Genomic DNA, 19,484 nt, shown 5'->3' on the forward strand with positions numbered 1-19,484 from the left:
AGTGCTTAAGGCCATCAAAACACACTTTTCACATTCTATCAAATCCCCAACACAAGGCACAGGGGGGACTAGGCAGTTGTAACTTTATTGAGGTTCTTTTTAATTAAAAGGGTTCACAGTAGAGACCAACACCTGCAGGGGGAGCAGCCTCCCAGATGTTTCCTGCTCTAGGACCCACTGATTGAAGGAGAATTTGACTGATTTCCCATCTCCTTCAGTTTTGATGGGAAGGGGTGATGGATGGAAGTGGAGAGAATGACCAAGAAGACGTCAGGATGAAAAACTCAGAAGGACCTCAACTTCAACAAGCCGAAGTTTGTTTCACAGCTGTTGATCACCCAGTTCCACCAACCAGGAATAAATTAATCAGTTCCACCACCAGCTGATGGCAACAGAAGGGGCTCTGCAGAACTCAGGCTTAGTTTGCACTAGTTGCCAACACTGCAGCCGCCAAAATCACCAAAGGAGATTTTACAGCAGCGCCTTTACCCTCTCAGTTCACTGGGTGGGAGGCCCAGGCGTCACCTCACACAGCAGTCCATCAAGCAGGCTTCATTTACGCTTCTTCTCCTGTGTGCTCGTGAACCAAGAGTCTAGGAGCTTCTTGCTGTAGTATAACTGCCAGGCGTGCACTTGGACCGCCAGCACCAACACCAGATACATGACAGAGACGGCAGAAAAACCAAAGAGGAAGCGGTAGGCCTTGCCATGGCGGTAGAGCTGCTGTGCAGCAGGGAACATCTCCATGCTGCCATAAATGAGGGGAGCAATGGAGAAGAGCCCCATGCTGATCATGGAGAGCACCAGGTAGCTGATGTTGTTGCGGGGGAAGGAGAGGAGGCCCAGGAGGGAGGGTACAACGCTTAGCAAATAGGGGTACTCCCACTGATACGGCATGGCCACTTGATCATGAGACAAGAGCCTCAGGTGTCCCACACTCATCTTGGCAACCAGCAGAAGCCATATGACCAGATGCACGTAGATCAGCTTCTTGATTTCATACTTGAGGGTCACACTGTGGGGCAGAGAAGAGGGAGAAGTATCTTTCATTCAGAGTTTTCTGACACCAGCTGTATGTCAAGCAATTGTACTGGACACAGGGATACAGATATAAATAAGGTATAGTTCCTGCCTGGAGGCTGGGAACAAAGCAGAGGAAGAAAAAGTAATTACAAACGAACTGGAAAAACTCTTGTAAATCTATGTTGCAAAATATATGGGATCACAGGAAGGAGTAATCAATTCCGACTGAAATGAGTTGACTGAGAAGGCTATCTAGACAAGGGTGATATCTGAGCTAGGCTCTGAGAGGTAGGTGGAGATAGACATTCTGAGCAGAGGTAATAGCATGCAGGCAAAAAGGCATAAACATTTGTGTTCCAGGAGAGCAAACAGCTCGGTGTGGAAGGACTACACTGTGGCAGGGAGGGGAGTAGTGGGATATGAAGTTGCAAAGACTGACTCAGTCATTTTAAAGACAGAAGAGTAACTCAGGGCTGTGTTCAGAAAGAAAACTCTGGGGAATTTCCTGGCAATCCAGTGGTTAGAACTCTGTGCTTTCAGTGCCAAGGACCCAGGTTCAACCCCTGGTCAGGGAACTAAGATCCGCAATCTGCACTGCACGGCCATTAAAAAAAGAGAACCCTGACCGTAGCATATGAGTAGAGCCTATGGAATGAGGTACTGGCAGCAAAGAAACCAACTCAGGCTGTCCATACTTCTTCAGTAAAAGTAAACATTTTTCTTCTAAAGTAAGCAAATTTTCTCTTATTCTTTGAATTTTCTTAGGTCCTAAATATATCCCCTTCACATCTCCAGAGGGCAGAGTTTCTACTCTAGACAGGCATGAAAATGCTAGCTTGGGTTGTGAGGTTCCCTTGAACAAGGGTCTAAGCATAAGAATAAAGTGAGGTTCCAAAGGGCCTGTCAGTCTTTAAAACTCTGGAAAAAAAGATGTGGAAAAGATTCTGAGAAACTTCAGTGGATTTAACGAAAACCTCTAAATTAAAAAATATATATATCATATAATAGAAAGTGCAGAAAGGTGTGTGTGTGTGGTGGGAGGGGGATCAGTCACCCATAGACTTCAAGTTCCATGAAGGCAGGGACCAGATTTGTTGTTTGTCAATAAATTTTTACTGAAGGTATAATATGAATACGAAGACCAGGGCTGCTTTCGCTATTATATCCTCAGTGCCTAACACAATGCATGATGGGTAGAAGGTAAATAAATATTTGTTGAACGAACAAACGAACGCAAAACTATCCCTTACATGATGGGGGGGGGGGGGGGCGGGGAGGGGTGTTCCATACAATTCGTTTGAGGCAAAGTCTCGACGTTAGGGTCCACACCCCAAAACGACCCAAAATTTAACAGCTACCGCGTACTGGGCAGACTTCAGTGCTAGATTTTATGTTACATTCTCACGAGATTATTGGCTCACCAATTCTTCAAGACCAAAAAGGCAGATTAAACTGAGGCTCAATTAGGAGTTAGGTTCCCGAGAGCCGGGCCAACATAACCACGCCCCAGGGCCCGGACTCCCTCAGGGTACAGAGGGATCAAGGGGTGGAACTCATAGGAGTGAAGGGGCTTCCCGGCATTGGGGGCGGGCCCTGGACTGTGCCAGGTGGAGGGGACTTGGGAGGTGCCCGAGGGCGGGCTGAGGAGCAAAACCCTGAGACCAGGCCGGCGTTGTGTTTCTGGCCCTGCGGGCTCCTCTTCTCACTTCATACCTCATCTGGTAGTGCATGGCGACGCGCTCCCGATGCTGAAAGTCGCTGCCGTCAGTGCCGGCCGCTCGCGGGCCTGCCCGAGACGCCATCTTCCCCACCCAGACTCCTGGAGCCCCTCAAGCCGACGAACTGCCGCGACTACCGCTCGGAACTGCCTGCCGACCCTGTTCGTAGAGCTTCAGCTCACCCAACCCAACAGTCTAGTGCTTCTTTGAAGACAACTTCCGGCCTCTCTGTCTCTGGAGGACCAACTCTGTGGTCACGTTCCTGCGCACGCGTACGCGAGCGTTTCCAGTCTCGGCTCAGCCTTGGGCGTCTCTCCCCATCCTTCGGAGTGCTCAAAAAATTAACTCCTAGTGTTTGGGGGTTTTGCCAAGGGCTGAAGCTGATTCTCCAGTCTCTCGAGCATTTTCACTTCCTTAAGCTCGAATTCAAGTTTCAGACGTCTCTGTCTCCACTTCTCAGATGGGGAAACTGACGCGTGGAAGGGATCTATGACTTTCTCAAGCGTATGCATCTTCCACATTGTTTCAAAGTATCTCCCCACAGATTAATCTCTGCAAGAAGAAATGGTAACTTTACAGTAGAGAAACCTGGTAGGCACCCCGTTAACTAAATACTTGCCCACGAGTGAGACAGAGTCCTTATGCCTCCTGATACAACTGAGGACCAGCATCACTTATGTGTTGATAGTGAAAGTCGCTCAGTCGAGTCGACTATACAGTCCATGGAATTCTCCAGGCCAGAATACTGCAGTTGGTAGCCTTTCTCTTCTCCAGAGGATCTTCCCAATCCAGGGATCAAACCCAGGTTTCCCGCATCGCGGGCGGATTCTTTACCAGCTGAGCCACAAGGGAAGCCCAAGAATACTGCAGTGTACCCTATCACTTCGCCAGAGGATCTTCCCAGCTCAGGAATCGAACAGGGGTCTCCTGCATTGCAGGCGGATTCTTTATCAACTGAGCTATCAGGGAAGCTGATAGCTTATTTGATATTTCTGCCCAAAATAATTGGCCAGAATCTAATCATGAAGAGACGGACAGATAAGTTCAAATTGAGGGACATTCTACAAAGTAACTGGAGTATACTTTTTAAAAATGTCAAGGCCATGAAAGAAATTAGGTAGAGGCAGAAAGCAGAGCAGTGGTCGCTAAGGACTTGGGGGACGGAGGGAGGCGAAGGAGTGGGGACTTGCTTCATGGGTATAGACATGAGAAAGATGAAAAAAGTTCTGGAGGTGAATGTGGTGATGGTTGCACAACTGTGTAAATAACTTCATGCCACTTAACTATACACTTAAAAATTGTTAATTTTATGTACATTTTACCACAAGAAAAAATACATAAAATAAGAATTTCAAAATTACATTTACTGAAAAAAACTGAAGCATCTTTTCATATGTTGAGTCATTGGCATTTCATTTCCCTGAACTGTGTTCATATTCTTTGTCCATTTTTTTCTACTGCATTGTTGGTCTTGTTGATTTATATAGATAGCAGAGAGAGAGAGAATCTCTAATATTAGTTGCCATATATTTTTCCTATGTATTGTATGTCTTTTGACTTTACTCATGGTGTTACAAGTTTAAGATGCAGAATAGTTTTTTAATGTGGTTGAATATATAATCTTTTTTCCTTTTTTTGCTTCTCAATTTTGAGTCGTAACTAGAGTCCTCCAAGGTGTTCATATAATTTTATGCATTTCAGCATTTGAGAACCATGCTCAGAAATCTGCCTCTGCAACTAGAGGTGAGCTCTAAAGAGATAGATATGAACTGAGTCATCAACCCATGTGTTTGGCAAAGGGTAAAACTCAAGAAATACTTTCTGAGTAATAAATTCCAAATGATCCAAAAATCATCCTCTTCTAAGCACCGTGAAGACTCCTCAGGGTCACTCAGCAATTCTTCACCGCCCCCACCCCACCCCTCTGGCTTTAGCTTGTGCTTATCTTTGTCTTTTCTGTGTGTGATTTCCACGATTTTCCAGACTGCCTCTGAGTCATCCATTGGCTTATCATGATACACTAAGCACATGGTGGATGTTCAATAAATATTTGAGGCATGAATATTCTAGGGAGGGGCCCTAACGGTTTCCCCAGAACATCTTCCCTGAAGTATCAGTACTTTTCTTCTGCTCTTAGTCCACTTAAAGTTTAGTGATTTGTGTTCCTGTCCTCTCACCCTGCCCATTCCCTTCTCAAATCCTTTGCACTGATGTTTCCTTTGCTTGAATGCCCCCACCCACCCCAGCACTTCAAAAGACTGGCTTCCAGTCCCAGGAACACAAACTGAATGTTTGTGACCCCTGCTCCACACCCATTTGTATGTTGAAACCTAATCCCCAATGTGATGGTATTTGGAGGTAGGATTTTGGGGAGGTGGGATTGTCCTTTAGTTGCTAAATCGTGTCTAGCTCTTTTGTGACCACATGGACCAGGCTCTCTGGAATCTGGTAGGCAGATTCTTCACCACTAGCCAACAGGAAAGCCTCGGGAGGTGGGATTAGTGTCCTTATGAAAGAGATTCCCTTGCTCCTTCTACCAGGTGAGGACACCGAGAGAAGACAGTGTCTGGGAACCAGGAAGAGGGTCCTCACCAGACACTGAACTACCAACACTTTGATCTTGGACTTGTCAGCCTCCAGAACTACAAGAAGTAAACTTCTGGTGTTTATAAGTCACCAACTTATGGTTTTCTGAATAGCAGCCCAAACAGAGCAAGACACTTCAGATCTTCAAAAGAGTGACTTCTCACCAGTCATCATTTAGCTGAAAGCTCACCTCTGAGGTCTTTCCTGAGCCCATAGGCCAATCTAGCTCTCCAGCCAGTTGCTGTCACATCACTTTGTGTTGTTTTCTTCCGAGAACATCATTCTCTGAAACCGTCTTGATTATCTGCATATTTGTTCATGGTCTGAGTGCCTCCTTCTTCCAGGAATATCAGCTCCTTTAAGTATGTGACAAGGTTGTCTTGTTTCCTGCTGTATTCTCAGCCCCAAGGAGGGGTAGTATACAGTAAATGCAGTATATTAGGTATTTACCTACAGTAAATACCTAATAAGTATTTGCTGAGTGAATGAATAATGGTTGTCTGCAAGCTTCTCTAGGGAAGGATTTAGATGTAAGTAATAAGATGATGATGATGATAGCTATTTTTTGAGCCTGAAGGGTGCACTAAGCTTTGTATCAAGTACTTTTCATGATTATTCTTCATGACCACCCAAGGGGTAGGAGCTATTTTTAATCCCTATTGGTCAGATCTAACTGAAGCTTAGATGAGTTATATCACACAGCTAGTGCTGGCTGCTGGTTTTCAAAATGGGGTCCCTAAGTAGCCACAGCTTCAGCATCACATTGGAACCTTGGAACATCACCGTGTAATCAGAAATATACGTTCTTAGGCCCCACCCCAAACATACTGAGTCAGAAACTCTGCGATGAAGCCCAGCAATCTGATTTTTAACAAACCTTCCATGTGATTCTGACTCACTAGTGTGAAAAATCTATCATTAAAAGAAAGACGAGGTTGAACCCCCTTTTTTAAAACAGCTTTATTGAGAGAGAATTCATATACTATACACACTTAGGTGAGTACAATCCATTGGTTTTTATTATATTTGCAGGGCTGTGTAACCTCCAAATAGACTTGGTGCAATCACCAAAATAGACTGGGATTAGATTAATAAATTAAAACATTTTTTGTGTCCCCTAAGAGAAACCCCATACCCACTAACAGTCCCCATTCCCTCTCCATTCCCCAGCCACAGCTCTAAACAACCACTGATTAATTTTTTGTCCTTATGATTTTGCCTATTCTGGACATTTCATACAAATGAGATGATACAAACATATATTAATATGTGATCTTTTGTGATTGGCTTCTTCCACTTTGCACGTGTTCAATGTTCATCGATGTACTCTAGCAGCATATATCCTTTTGATTGACAAATAATATTCCATTTATGGAAACACATTTTCTATGAACACTTTTTAAGGCAAACATATGGGTTGTTTCTACATTTTGCCTGTTATGAATAACACTATGAACATTCGTGTATAAGTTTTTGTGTGGATATAGATTTTCATTTCTCTTGGAACTTCAAATATAACTCCAAATATTATGTATATGTAGAATTGCTGGGTCACGGATCTTATTCTTAAGCACTACACATTTCAGCTGGTGTTAATTATTATTATTAAATCCTCTGCTATTATTAAATAATTACATTATCAGTAACACCAATATTTGTTTATATCTATTAAGTATCTCTGTTGCAAAGCCCTTCACTTGTATTCATACAAATCCTTACCTTAACCCTTTAAGACAGGATCCCTGTTGAACAGGTGAGAGACTGGGGCTCTGGGAGGTTAAGGCAACTTGTCTGCACTCAAACAGCTAACACAAGTAGAGCAGGGATCACAATTCACATTGGCCTGTTTCCTGTGCCCTCTGTGCCCAATGCCATGTTCTGGGCCATTCCCTGCCCCAAAGCTTTCAAAACACGCCTATACCCTTCCTTTCTGGCTTTTTCTGGAAGTGAGGCTGGCCTACCATCCCAAGGGTAAGAGCCGCACACTCAGTGCCCATGCTCTCTTCCAGCTGGGGCTGAAGGCCAGGGGAGGGGCTGCCCTCGGAGCTGGAAATAAAGTAGAGGGAGGGTTGGGCTGAGCAGGGCAGGACTGGAAGGTTAGGAGGCTGTGAGCTGGAGGTAAGGAGTTTTATATTCTGGGTTTTTTTGTTTGGATTTGGTTTTGGCTCCTAGAGAACAGGTGAGGTGGGGCTTGGCAGTTTTGTGATTGGGGGTGAGGAGTGAGGCTGGAGCAAGCTGAAGGGGAAAGTGCTAAGTTGGGGCAGAGGGCTTTCACAGTCAGGCTGGAGACCCCTACATTGTCAAAAGGAAAGACTAGGGAGGGGCCTGTGCTCCATATACTCCTTGAGCCCCTTGCTCTGCATCAGGCCCGGTCTGCGCTGGGGTGGGAACAGGAGAACATTTCAGGGTGAGGCACCCAGGGAGAGGTTGGAGGGAGCGTGGCAGAAGCCGACACTAAGGCCCACCTGGCTGGGGGGAAGGAAGTAGCAGGATGGAGGGGAAATTCTGTGAGCGATCACAGAATGCAGTGAAACTCAGGCTTCAAGGCTGCAAAGGTTTAGCCCTGGGCTGGAGGGAGGCACTGCTGGTGGAGGAACTGACTTCAGGAAGGCCTGGATTGGGCAGGCTCAGGAGAGAAGGGCTGGCAGGTCAGCCCAGGGCTGTCGGCTAGAGCTGTGCTGCCCAGGATGGCTGCCAGCAGCCCACAGCCCTGGTGGTTGTATATATCTAAACCAGTTAACATTCAATAAGATTAAAAATCCAGCTTCTCAGTCATACTAGCCACACTTCAAGTGCTCAATAGCCATGTTAGGGTAGCAGCTCCAGTATTAGAATGGATATAGAACCCACCATGGTAGAAAGTCCCTTTGGCCAGTGGGAAGCCTCAGGAGGGGTTTGGATTGCTCAAGGACCCACTGGAAAGAGCAGGCTTAGTCTGCGGGGTGCCTGGCCTGGGAGGTCTCTGGATGACAGGTGAGGGAAGGTCCCCCGCCCTGTGAGGTGGTGTGACTAGCCTCCTGCCAGCGTAAAGTTGGACTCTGTCCCCAAGGACAGAAACTAGCTGAGCAGGGCCTCTTCACTTCGACTTGGGATCCCTGATCAGTGTGACTGGAACCAGGGGTCAGAGAAATATGGAGTGAGTGGTGCCGGGGAGGGAGGCATGGCTGCTGAGGGGAGCTGAGCCTGGGTACTGAGGGGGTCTCCAACTTGGTCATGGTGGTCTACTGGGGTTGGACAGGAGAAGGGCTGGGGGAGGTGTGTATGAGCTGCGAGGGGAAACCAGAGTGGAGGCCTGATGGATAGAGGTGGGGTTGCACTGTTTCAAAAAACAAGAGAGGACTTCCCTGGCATCCATTGTTTAAGACTCCCAACTTCCACTGCAGAGTGGGTGGGGTTCGATTTCTAATCAGGGAACTAAGATCCCGCATGCCCAGTGGGGTAGCCAAAATAACATTAAAAAAAAAAAAAGACAAGAGAGAGAGAAGCCGCTCATCCCTTGCAATGGGCTATCTCTGCTTGCTTTCCAGGCCCAACACTATCCAGCTGACAAGGATGGAATACGCCATGAAGTCCCTCAGCCTTCTCTACCCTAAGTCCCTCTCCAGGTGAGGAAAGCCAGCTGGGGAAGAGAAGGGGAGCTAACATGCTCAGTAGGGCAGACGTTCTGCAACCTCGATGGCCATGTAAGTCACCTTGGCATCTTGTTCAAATGCGGATGCTGATTCAGGAGGTCTGGAGTGGGATCCTTCCACAATTCCCCAGGAGATATTAAGGCTGCTGCCTTCTCCCAATCCTCATATCACACCCTAAGTAGAAACAGGGAGACACTGCTTGAGATTTTGATTCTTAATCTCACTTAAAATTCCCAACTTTGAGAAGTGGGGATTATTTTGCCAGATTAATAGGCAGGGAAACTGAGGCACAGGGTGGGCGCTCTCTTGGAGCAAATGTGTAGTGAAGCCAAGATTTGAACTTGGGTCTGCCTGACTCCAAAACCTAGGTTCCCTGTAGTCCTTTGGTTCTACATTGTGTATCTCAGTTCAAAACTCTCTTATACTGACCTCAGCTTTGCCATTTCATCTCACATTACAGATGATAAGAAGGAGGCAGAGAGAGGAAAGTAGTAATTAGGCAGAGGTTGGGCCATCTTCTGTCACTGGCTACTTCTCATGATCTAAGACCTGGCAGCATCAATGTCACTTGGGAACTCATTACATATGTAACATCGCAGACCTCACCCAGACCTACTGAATCAGAGCCTGCATTTTAACAAGATCCCCAGGGGACATATGTGTCCACTAAAGTTTAAGATGCACTGATCCAGTAGGCTTTTAAGGAAGACTATGCAAAGCAGACTGGGTGGATGGTAGGGGAAGAGGAGCATCCTGAGCTGAGCCTAGAGAACTGGGGAGTGAGTTACCCTGTGGTGGTGTGAGAGCTGGAAGGCAGCATCATGCTGATGCTCCATATGGCTCCCAGGTACACGGCAGTGAGCACTTCGGTGGTGACCCAGCAGCAGCTGTCGGAGCCCAGTGCAGAGGCCCCCAGGGCCCGGCCCTGCAGAGTAACCACTGCTGACCGGAGTGTGAGGAAGGGCATCATGGTGCACAGTCTTGAGGACCTCCATGTCAAGGTAGGGATGGGCCTGCCTTCGCACAGCTCACCATGGGGACCTTGGTTGAGAGCTGGCCCTGACAGCTGCCTCTAGCCTTGGTATCATGAGGTAGGACTTCAGTAGGGATGGAGTTCATAAGAAAAATATGCTCTGAAAAATACCTCTGGCCTATTGTTAGTATCAGATGATAATGTACTGCCACCCTCCTATCACCAGACGGACAAGACTCCAGACGGGCACCACCAGCCTATTGAAGTTGCCATCAGAAAGGAAATCTTGGACTTCCCTGGTGGTCCAGTGGTTAAGACTGTGCTTCCAATGCAGGGGGCCTGGGTTCAATCCCTGGAGGGGGAAAGATCCCACATGCCCCTTGGTGTGGAGAAAAAGAACTTTTTTAAATTGAAAAAAAAACAAAAAACAAAAAACTATTGATCAGTAAGGTTCCAGAGAGGAAAGCAAGGACACATACTACTTGTGGGTGGGAGTCACAGTGGCAAGAATGACACCCTTCCCCATTTCCATGCTCCCCCTCCACTTGGTTGGGAGTAACTTGTCCTAGTCATTCCTTCTTTTATTTAAAAAAAAATTGTTTACTTATTCACTTTTGGCTGTGCTGGGTTGTCGTTGCTGTGCAGGGGTTTCTCTAATTGAGGCAAGCAGGAGTTACTCACTAGCTGTGATGTGCAGGCTTCTCATTGTCATGGCTTCTCTTGTTGCAGAGCATGGGCTCTAGGGTGCTTGGGCTTCAGCAGCTGCGGCACATGGGCTCAGTATTTGCAGTTTCCAGGCTCAAGAGCTGAGGCTTGATAGTTGTGGTGCATGGGCTTAGTTGTTCCACAGCATGTGGGATCTTCCCGGACCAAGGATCAAACTTGTGCCTCCTGCACTGGCAGGCGGATTCTTTACCACTGAGTCACCAGGGAAGCCCCTAATCGTTCCTTCTTATAGAGACACCTTTCCTTCTTAAAGTCATATTAGGATTAGGGCCCACTCTAATGCCTCACTTTAATGTAATTACTTCTGTAAAGACTCTATCTCCAATTATAGTCACATTCTGAGGTACTGGGATTAGGACTTCAATATATGAAATTCACAGGGATACCATTTAGCCCATAATACATACAAATCAAGTGAATATAACTGAAGGTCCAGAAATAAATCCATGTATCTGTGGTCAATTGATTTTTGACAGAATGCCAAGGTTATTCCATGGAGAAAAGGTAGTCTTTTCAACAAATGGTGCCGAGTCAATGGGCTATGCAAATGCCAAAGAACTGAGTTGGATCCCTCCCTCATATTATGTATAAAATTAATTCAAAGTGGATCAAACACCTAAATGCAGAGCTAAAACTATAAAATCCTTAGAAGAAAACATAGGAATCTTAGATATGGCACCAAACCTCAAAGCAACCAAAGGGAAAAAGTTGGACTTAATCAATATTAAGAACTTTTGTGCATCAAAGGGCACTAACAAAAAAATGAAAAGATAATCCACAGAATGGGTGAAAATATTTGCAAATCACATATCTGATTAAGGGTCTAGTATCAAGAATATATATAAAGAACTCTTAAAAGAGGATCTACTTGAAAATGGGCAAAAAATCAGAATAGATGTTTTTCCAAAGAAGATGTACAAATGGCTAATAACACATGAAAAGATGCTCAACATCCTTAGTCATTAGGAAAATGCAAATAAAAAACACTTCATAACATTAGAATGGCTAAAACGAAGACAGACAATACCAAGTGTTGATAGGGATGTGGAGAAGTTGCTAGTGAGAATATTAGATCATGCAACTGCTTTGAAAAACATGTTGGTAGTTCTCTAAGAAGAGTAAACATAGAGTTATTACATGACCCAGAAATTCCAACGCTAGGTATATATCCAGGAAAATTGAGAAGATATGTCACACAAAAATGTGTACATGAAGGTGCAAAGCACCATTATTTATGATACTCAAAAGTAGAAACAACCTCTATGTTCATCAACTGAAGAATGGATTAAAAATGTAGCATATTTATTTAGTGGAATATTATTCAGCCATAAAAAAGTAAATGATCATGCTGAAACACAGATTAACTTTGAAAACTTGCTAAGTGAAAGAAGCCATTTATATGAAATGTCCAGAACAGACAGATCCATAGAGACAGAAAGAAGAGGAGAAGCTGCCAAGGGTGAGGAAATGAGGAGTAACAGTTAATGGGTACTAGGTTTCTCTTTGAATAAAAATGGGATTGAAAATGTTTTGAAATTAGATAGTGGTGATAGCTGCAGAATTTTGTGAATACAGAAAAACCACTGGATTGTGTACTTTTCAAAGAGTGAGTTTTATAACGTGAATTATATCTCAATTAAAAATTATATATGTGACTCCCATTATATTTTTATTGGACAGCACTATTCTAGAATATTAGCCATGAAGTCAGATAAGGAATACCATGACATAGGTTCTTTGGATGGTGACCCCACAGCAAGAGCCCTGGGTTTCAGTCCCATCCCATAAAACCCAGCCCACTCATTCTGTCCCTGACAGCTGGTTTGGGTCTTCCCCAAACCAGCTCTGTGGCTACATAGGACGGCAAGAGCATCACTTACCTTATTCTCCAGGTCCAGGATACCCTGATGCTGGCGTACAGGCCTTTCTTCCTGGTGCTGGAGGAAGATGGCACAACTGTAGAGACAGAAGAGTATTTCCAATCCCTGGCAGATGACACCGTATTCATGGTCCTCCACAAGGGGCAGAAATGGCAGCCCCCATCAGAACAGGTGATATCCCACCTGTGTGGGAGAATATTGGGAGCTTAGGAGAAATCCTTGAGGGATGCCAACCACATGCTTGTCTTGATGCAGAGCACTAGGTACCAGCTCGCCCTCTCCCACAAGCCTGCCAAGATCGATGTGGCCCAAGTAACTTTCGACCTATACAAGGTGAACCCACAGGACTTCATTGGCTGCCTGAACGTGAAGGCAACTCTCTATGGCACATACTCCGTCTCCTATGATCTCCACTGCTCCGGGGCCAAGCGCATCATGAAGTGAGTGAACTGGGATTAGCTGGGGCTGGGGTGGGTACACAGCAATGGGAGCGGCCCTAGCTTCTCCCATGCACCCTCAGCCTTCTGGGAGCCTGGGACTGGTGTTGATGCTGACAAACCACGACAGTCAGCATTTGTCTAGGACTTCATGGCTGCAGTCATGTTTTAGTTTATAGCAGTGTATACCAAAGGGATTCATACAATCCTGCTGGTGGAATCTGGATACATTTAGCTTTCCTCATCACCTTCCACTATAACAACTAATTATTTTTCAGCTAAAGTAGTAACTTTTCCTAAGAAATCTTCTAATCAACTTTTAAAAAGTAAACGTGTCAATAATCTTACTGAACCCAATTAAGGACAGAACCAGCAAGAAGTTACAATCAGTTCAAAATCCTACCCATGTATAGATTCATTAAGAATGCTGAGCTAAATTTATAAATACAAACCTGGATTTAGCCATGGGTGTGGAAGGGATGAACTAACTGTCCTTCCATAGATCAGAATTAATCTGCAGTTTATAGGTAATAGTCATTTATATTTCTAATAAACTTCAAAAAAATCTTCTTACTTTACTTTTGAAAGTCTAATCAAGTACTGAAGGAAGCATGGGACAATGTTATTAAAGTACAGTTATGGTGGTGGTTCCCAAATTCAGTTGCTCCAAAGTGGTGCTCTAGAGAACTCTTACCCCATTAAGCAAATGTAGCCAACTAGTTCAAAACCACAAAGCTGGCCTCTTGCCAGTTAGTTGTGACAGATGCCACTTCTCCCCAGTTGCTTCATTTAGTGTTTACTGAGCAGTCTCTAAGTGCCTGACCCTATGCTATGAGCTAGAGACGCAGGGATAAATAAGATGTCAGAGCAAGCTCCCAGAGGGCAAGAATTTTTGTAGCCTCCAGTTCCTTGGCAAATGCTGTATCAGCTGGTAACACAGCAATAATTCAAATAATGGGAGAAGCAATGAAGATACATATGAATCGTCATTCACAGTGGGCTGCTGAGAAATCCTACTCTGGATCTCCAGAGTTCTGCCAGAAGGAATGAGGCTAGAGCATACCAGACCTTCTTGGCTTTCCGAGTTTCTTCTCTGCATTTCCAGTCTCCACATGAGGGACCTGAGGCTGTGGTCTGCCTGCCAGAGACGACACTCAGCGGCGGGCTCAGGCCTGGTTCTGTGGCAAGAAGTTCCATTTTCTTCCTGTCCTGTATCGTCTTCCCTCTTGATCTGGGCTTGTTGCCAACAGACTGCAGGTTGCAAAATCTAGAGCAAGAAGTTTCCGTCTTTAAACTCGGTCCATCTAGGGGAAGTGGGACTCTGACCTAAACACAGTAGGCGTATTGGTACCGAAAAACAAGAACGATAGCAAGCTGGAATCTCTGGAACGGTTTAGGGGTGTCAGCAAGTGTTTTTTTCTTTAATGGTGGTAAAATATACATACCATAAAGTTTTCCATTTTAACCACTTTTTTTTAAAGTATAAAATTCAGTGACATTAAGTCAGTTCAGTTCAGTTCAGTCGCTCAGTCGTGTCCGACACTTTGCGACCCCATGAATCGCAACACGCCAGGCCTCCCTGTCCATCACCAACTCCCGGAGTTCACCCAGACTCACATCCATCGAGTCAGTGATGCCATCCAGCCATCTCATCCTCTGTCGTCCCCTTCTCCTCCTGCCCCCAATCCCTCCCAGCATCAGAGTCTTTTCCAATGAGTCAAGTCTTCACATGAGGTGGCCAAAGTACTGGAGTTTCAGCTTTAGCATCATTCCTTCCAAAGAAATCCCAGGGCTGATCTCCTTCAGAATGGACTGGTTGGATCTCCGTGCAGTCCAAGGGACTCTCAAGAGTCTTCTCCAACACCACAGTTCAAAAGCATCAATTGTTCGGTGCTCAGCCTTCTTCACAGTCCAACTCTCACATCCATACATGACCACTGGAAAAACCATAGCCTTGACTAGATGGACCTTTGTTGGCAAAGTGATGTCTCTGCTTTCATAATATTGTGCAATGGTCACTTGTACATACATTTCCAGAACTTTTCATCATCCCAAACTATAACTCTGTACCCATTAAATACTAACTCTCTACTTACCCTGCCCAGCCATACTTAGCTCTGTTCTCCTGTCTCTGTTAATTTTCTTATTCTAGGTAACTCATGTAAGTGGGATCATACAATACTTGCCCTTTGGTGTCTGGCTTATTTCACTTAGCATCATGTTTTCAAAGTCCATATTGTAGCATGTGTCAGAATTTCATTCCTATCTATGTCCAGACGGCTAGTTGGAAGCCTCAGATCTCTAATCTGAGAAATAGGTATTCTTCTCAGGTACAGCCTTTAAATTTCTGAAGGATTTTCAGGTACAGATGTTCATGGTTTGAACTTTCCGTCCCACTCCACCTCAATCATAAGTTCATTTATTGAATGAAGGTTAACAGAAGACAGATTTTAATATCAGCCAGTAAGAATTCATTTTCCTTTTGTTTTCTTCTCCCTGCTAGGACTAGACACCCGTATGACCCTCTTTCAAACAGATTTGGATAAGAATTTGGTTAGTCAAACAATCAACCACCTAGTCTTGACCCCATGTCTCCCCTGTTCTTCTACACATCAGGCCCTGTATTAAATGATTTATATTATTTCAACCTCCTTAGCCCTGTGTGCGATCAAAGTGGTGTGACACAGACGAGGGTGCTGCAGCTCAGAGCTATAGCAGCTTGCCAAGCTTGTCACAGCTAATGAGACTGGATGAGAACTCAAGCCTGTGTGACTGGGGTTCTGCTCTCAGTGCGCTACAGCACCAGGCAGGGAGATCTTCACATCCAGCACTCTGAAAACTACCTAGATTGCAAACGTCTTGGTAACACTTCCGTCTAGAACAGAGGTGGTGAATGGGCAGAGTCATGTGACGCAGATCCATCTGGCTGATCCAAAGTTATCAACAGTATTAGAAAGACTAAAGGAGCTTGAATTTTGCAGAATACGCAGACATCTCAGTTAAGGCAGACCCTGTCCCATCTGCTGAGGGAAGGCAACATCTGTTCCATTTGCACCTCACTCTACAGTTTATGAAACGGAGCCTGGGGGAGCAGGCATTTAGAAGAGGCAGGAAGGGGTTTTCTTGGTGTTTTGACCCTAATGCCTTCACATTCCACCCAGGGAAGCTCTCCGCTGGGCCCTCTTCAGCATGCGGACCACAGGCCACATGCTGCTCGGCACCTCCTGTTACCTGCAGCAGCTCCTGGATGCCACAGAGCGGGAACAGCCCCCCAAGAGCAAAGCCGCATCCCTCATCCCAACCAGTCTGAAGATGCTGCAGTGAAAGCCCAGCCAAGGACCAGACTGGGGAGCCCATGCTCAGCCGGTAGCACCCACAAGCGTGGCAGCTAGAGAGCTTCTTACCTTCCTACATCTCCCTCAGCTCTAGGGGACCATGAATGAGGAAGTGGGGGGAAGGGCCTGAAACCTGGGTTGGGCCAGCCGAAAGAGAACAGAGGGCTCTTGGCCTGGCCTGGCTCCTTCCTGCCCCAAGTAGCTTAGCGGACTAAGACTAGTCACCAGCAGGCAATGGCAGGAAGGCTGCCCCTCAGCAAGCTGTCTTCATGTGCTACACTTTCATTACACTGCCTGCCTCCCGGCCTCCCATCCCAAATGCTCCTGAGTGAACCATCAACCCACTGCTGTAAGATATTAGAGAGGTCACAATAAACTATATATGCTGATACTTTTTCTGTGCTTCTGTTCTTTGCAAGGTCAGAGTAGGGTTCTGTCTGGAAAGGTCTAAGGGAAGAGAGAACTCTGTTGTCAAACCATTCTCCATAATGTGGGGTTATACGAAACAAAAACAAAATCGCAGTTAATTCTGAAACTAGTGCTAGACTTAAGTAGACTGTGTAAGCAAGATGATAAGTGACAGTTTCCAAACAAATCTGCCTACCAGAGGACTTTGATTGGGAACAACCAAAGACCTAGAATTGCCAAAGCAATAAAAGAATAAAGTCTGGAGGCATAACCCTCCCAGACTTCAGACAATGCCACAAAGCTACAGTAATCAAAACAGCACAGCACTGGCACAAAAACAGACACAGGGATCAATGGAACAGAATAAAAAGCCCAGAAATAAACCTGCACACCTACAGTCAATTAATCCTTAACAAAGGAAGTAAGAATATACAATGGAGAAAAGACTGTGTCTTCATTAAGTGGTGCTAGGAAAACTAGACAGCTCCATGTAAAAGAACAAAATTCGAGCATTCTCTAATACTATACCCAAAAGTCAACTCAAAATGGATTAAAGACCTAAATATAAGACTGGACATTATAAAACTTCTAGAGGAGAACATAGGCAGGACACTCCTTGACATAAAACACAGCAATATTTTCTTTGGATCTATCTCCTAGAGTAACAAAAATAAAAGCAAAAATAAACAAATGGGACCTAATTAAACTCAAAAGCTTTTGCACAGTAAAGGAAACAATAAACAAAATGAAAAGACAACCTCTGGAATGGGAGAAAATATTTGCAAACAATGAGGCCAACAAAGGCTTAATCTCCAAAATATACAAACAGTTCATACAGCTCAATATAAAAAAAATAAAAAATTGAGAAGATCTAAACAAATATTTCTCCAAAGAAGTCATACATATGGCGAATAGGCACATGAAAAGATGCTCAACATCGCTAACTATTAGAGAAATGCAAATCAAAACTACAGTGAGGTATCACCTCACACCAATCAGAACAGCCATCATCAAAAAGTTTACAAATATAAATGCTGGAGAGAGTATGGAGAAAAGGGAACCCTCCTACACTGTTGGTGGGAATGTAAATTGTGCAGCCATCATGGAGAAAGGTATGGAGGTTTCCTTTCTAAGGGATTCCCAGGGTTCGATTCCTGGGTCAGGAAGATCCGCTGGAGAAGGGATAGGCTACCCACTCCAGTATTCTTGGGCTTCCCTTGTGGCTCAGCTGATAAATAATCTGCCTGCAATGCCGGAGTCCTGGGTTTGATCCCTGGATTGGGAAGATCCTCTGGAGAAGGCAAAGGCTATGCACTCCAGTATTCTGGCTTGGAGAATTCCATGGACTGTATAGTTCATGGGGTCGCAAAGAGCTGGACACGACTGAGCAACTTTCACTTCACTTCACTTTAAAAAACTAAAAATAAAGTTACCGTATCATCCAGCAATCCCACTTGGGCATGTATCTGGAAAAGATAGAAAATTTGAAAAGATACATGTACCCCTATGTTCATAACAGCACTGTTTACAATAGCCAAGGGATGGAGGCAACCTAAGTAACCATCAGTAGATGAATGGATAAAGATGTGGTATATACATAAAATGGAATACTACTCGGCCATACAAAAGAATGAAATAATGCCATTTGTAGCCACATGGATGGACCTAGAGATTACCATACTAAGTGAAGTAAATCAGACAGAGAAAAACAAATATTATGATATCACTTATATGTGAAATCTAAAAACATAATATAAATGAACTTATTTACAAAACAGAAACAGATCTACAGGCATGGAAAACACACTTATGGACTTGCCTGGTGATCCAGGGGTTAAGGATCCGCCTGCCAATGCAGGGGACAAGGCCTGGAATCTGGTTCAGGAAGATTCCACAGGCTAGGGGCAACTAAGCCCCTGTGCCACAACTACTGAGCCAGCCCTCTAGAGACCAAGAGCTGAAACTACTGAGCCAGGGCACCCTCCAGCCTGTGCCCTGCAACAAGAGAAGCCACCGCAGTCAGAACACCTTGCACTGCAACTAGAGAAAGACGGCACACAGCAACAAAGACCCAGTGTAGCCAAAAAGAAATAAATGACATTTTAAAAAAGAAAACCCATTTACGGTTAAGGTAAAGGCGGGAAGGGATAAATGCAAAGTTTGGGATTAACAGATACTTATATACAGATATATAAAATAGATAAATGACAAGGTCCTACTGCACAGGGAACTATATTCAATATCTTGTAATAATATACAATGGAAAAGAATCCGATATATATATATATATATATTAGATATGTATTCTTCAAATATATATAATTGAATAATTTTGCTGTACAGCAGAATCTAACAAACACTGTAAATCAACTATGTGCTTGTGCTCAATCGTGTCCAAATCTTTGTGATCCTGTGGGCCCTAGAGGGCCCCCAGGCTCCTCTGTCCATGGAATTTTCCAGGTGTGAATACTGGAGTGGGTGGCCATTTCCTGCTCCAGGAGATCTTTCCCACTCAGGGATAAAACTCTTGTCTCCTGCATTGGCAACCAGATTCTTTACCACTGAGCCACCTGGAAATCAACTATACTTCAAGTTTAAAAAAAAAAATTTAAAAAGAAGGGCTTTGATTGGGAGGGTGGGATGAAGGTACTCTTCTAATTTCTCAATGTTACATTTTATTACAATCTTTTAAGTGTGTAAGTGGGACAGGACTAGTCAAGCTGCAATGCAACTCTCCATCGAAGCCTTCCCTACCTTGCTAGACAG

The 19,484-nt window shown here is 44.7% G+C and overlaps 2 protein-coding genes across 7 annotated transcripts; one reads left to right on the plus strand and one right to left on the minus strand.

Annotated features, from left to right (window-relative positions):
• Positions 1-68: 68 nt before the first annotated feature.
• JAGN1 (jagunal homolog 1) lies at positions 69-2,867 on the minus strand. The gene is given in 2 exon segments (NM_001046450.2): positions 69-1,015; positions 2,737-2,867. Coding segments are annotated over 2 exon segments (552 nt in total). The 5' UTR covers positions 2,826-2,867; the 3' UTR covers positions 69-552.
• A 4,401-nt stretch (positions 2,868-7,268) lies between these two features.
• On the plus strand, positions 7,269-16,701 carry CIDEC (cell death inducing DFFA like effector c). 6 transcript variants are annotated; one of them, XM_010817501.4, is made up of 6 exons: positions 7,269-7,298; positions 8,855-8,932; positions 9,807-9,960; positions 12,551-12,709; positions 12,794-12,978; positions 16,137-16,701. In XM_010817501.4, the coding sequence occupies exons 2-6, from the start codon at positions 8,880-8,882 to the stop codon at positions 16,297-16,299; spliced, it is 714 nt and encodes a 237-aa protein (XP_010815803.2). In that variant the 5' UTR covers positions 7,269-7,298; positions 8,855-8,879; the 3' UTR covers positions 16,300-16,701. The 6 variants fall into 6 exon arrangements, with proteins under 6 accessions (XP_010815803.2, XP_015314928.2, XP_005222555.2 ...); XM_015459442.3 differs by lacking the exon at positions 7,269-7,298 and adding an exon at positions 7,408-8,463; XM_005222498.5 differs by lacking the exon at positions 7,269-7,298 and adding an exon at positions 7,408-7,445.
• Positions 16,702-19,484: the final 2,783 nt, after the last annotated feature.

This window comes from Bos taurus, chromosome 22 (assembly GCF_002263795.3).
Source record: "Bos taurus isolate L1 Dominette 01449 registration number 42190680 breed Hereford chromosome 22, ARS-UCD2.0, whole genome shotgun sequence".
Taxonomy (NCBI): Eukaryota; Metazoa; Chordata; class Mammalia; order Artiodactyla; family Bovidae; genus Bos; species Bos taurus.

Coding starts and splice junctions, on each gene's coding strand:
- CIDEC (XM_015459442.3), top strand. Junction 9,961..12,550: donor TTGAGGACCTCCATGTCAAG/GTAGGGATGGGC, acceptor CTTATTCTCCAG/GTCCAGGATACCCTGATGCT. Junction 12,710..12,793: donor GGCAGCCCCCATCAGAACAG/GTGATATCCCAC, acceptor GTCTTGATGCAG/AGCACTAGGTACCAGCTCGC.